At 45.6% G+C, this 2,024-nt stretch overlaps 1 protein-coding gene across 1 annotated transcript; it reads left to right on the top strand.

The window, feature by feature from the left end:
* Window positions 1-1,034: 1,034 nt before the first annotated feature.
* Window positions 1,035-1,386, top strand: PPTG_24560 (hypothetical protein; the record flags this gene model as incomplete). Its single annotated transcript, XM_008917748.1, has 2 exons — window positions 1,035-1,170; window positions 1,202-1,386. 2 exons carry the CDS (start codon window positions 1,035-1,037, stop codon window positions 1,384-1,386), a joined length of 321 nt encoding a protein of 106 aa, XP_008915996.1.
* Between the last annotated feature and the right edge of the window lie 638 nt (window positions 1,387-2,024).

Below are 2,024 nucleotides of genomic sequence, written 5' to 3'. Positions count from 1 at the left end.
GCGCAATGCACTGAGCGGAATCATAAAATTTTGAAGGTTATAGAGGCATACCGGTGTCGAAAATGAGGTGCACCACTGTACAATCACTCTAATGGCCATACGTTTAAAGTTCGGGAATCCCGAAAGAATTCACATTAGGATTTAGTAACTTCGCGTGACCTTTTTATGAGAGTACGCTAGTAGTCGGACGTAATGGATTAGGTTACATCGTCCGCTCAACCTGTGTGCATAAAATGGCATCTAGAGTACCCCTAGACCCCCTTAGAGAGTTAAGGTACCTTGTAATACATATTAGTACCTCCAGGTGCTGTAGCCACACGACGTACCCAGTTGAGTACTGGATTTACCAAAGATACTATACTCTCTGTGTTTTGCTAGATCGTGTTGACCAATGTTCATCCCAGTCTCATGGAAAATGAGAGCACGGAATGCCTCACCGATTCTATCAGTTCTTTCAAGTTTAGTAAGCCGTCGTGGACGATGATTAGAGTCATCGTGATCGATTAAGTACTTGGCGAGCTGGGTTACTGGAAAAAGAGCCCCCTGGTTTTAGGGTTATCCTATGCCACTTTCACCGTAAGAAGGACCCCTACGAGCATCAAAGGCCAAGTACCACGACAAATGTGAAGAACTTCTGAAGCAGATAGTTGAAGAGATCTTTGCACTACTGACAAATAAGAGAGAGAAGCGTTCACGCCAACCAGACATGTCAAGTTGCGGTGTGGCAGTTCTCAACTTTTTCGAGTGTTTACTATTTGGAGTTGCACTGCCTTCCAAACCAAGCCCGGCACGTTTGGGCTTTCTCCGGCTGCGTTACATGCTGAAGTATCTACCGTAGCTTAGTGTAGTTATTCTCTTAGGGTTCATATTGAAGACGTAATCGAATACATGGTACATGTCGAATATATTACAACTCAAATACATTGATGCATTCCAACGGGCATTTTGCTCTCTCGCTTTCGTCGCAACAACATCAATTTGTGCAACACGTTTACCATATTGCATGGACGCAATCGCAAAAGTCAGCGGAAAATATGAACACTCATCAGGCGGACATATCTACTGCATTCACGGAAGCAGAAGGCTCCATCAACGTCCCAATGCTCCGCACGGATATACTGCCTCTGGAAGCCGTCACGCCACCCACAGCGCACAAGATCAGCACCATCCGTACTTTTCGATTTACTGACCATGCGTACAGCACGGGAATTACCGTCCACAGTGTCGCCAGCCAAAACTGACACGTCCCCAGACACAAGTAAACAGCCTCTAGCGCTCTACCGACGAAACAACGTATCACCAAAAGCGATAGCCACAGACGCCGCTCTGCTCGTCGAAGAGCTGCTAGACCCACCGGATACAGACACGGGCCGCTGCTGTATGTGACACGACAGACACATCGCTGCTGCTGTTCGGCCCCGTAGATAAAAGTCAAGTACACATCTAGGCAACATGTCAAGCAAGATACCACTCACATTCAAGCAACATAAATAAATGACCTCATGGAAGCCACTTGATCCAAATCTCGACAAACTTGAAACTTTTTAAAACTGACCGTAAATATTTTATCGCGAGCAATGCATGATATCGTAATTTATGCGTGAAAGGTATCTACAATCTACAATGCGTTGCTCAGTGCCTTGGTACTAGAGGCACCCAAGGCTCCTGCCTCTATATCTCGCTTAAGTACGGCACTAATGCCGTGCTAGCACGGTGAAGCTATGAATTTTACATATAAGTACATGACATGTTCAGCCTACCGACGAAACAACGTATCACCAAAAGCGATAGCCACAGACGCCGGCCGTTGCTGTATCTGACACGACAGACACATTGCTGCTGCTCCGAGTGTTCGGCCCCGTAGATAAAAGTCAAGTGCACATCTAGGCAGCATGTTAAGATACCACTCACATTCAAGCAACATAAATAAATGACGTCATGGAAGCCACTTGGTCCTAATCTCGACAAACTTGAAACTTTTTAAAACTGACCGTAAAAATTTTATCGCGAGCAATGCATGATAT

This window comes from Phytophthora parasitica (genome assembly GCF_000247585.1).
Source record: "Phytophthora parasitica INRA-310 unplaced genomic scaffold supercont2.113, whole genome shotgun sequence".
NCBI classification, from domain to species: domain Eukaryota; phylum Oomycota; class Peronosporomycetes; order Peronosporales; family Peronosporaceae; genus Phytophthora; species Phytophthora nicotianae.
Note: the sequence above shows the minus strand (reverse complement) of the source record. Positions and strands in the feature narration are given on the sequence as shown.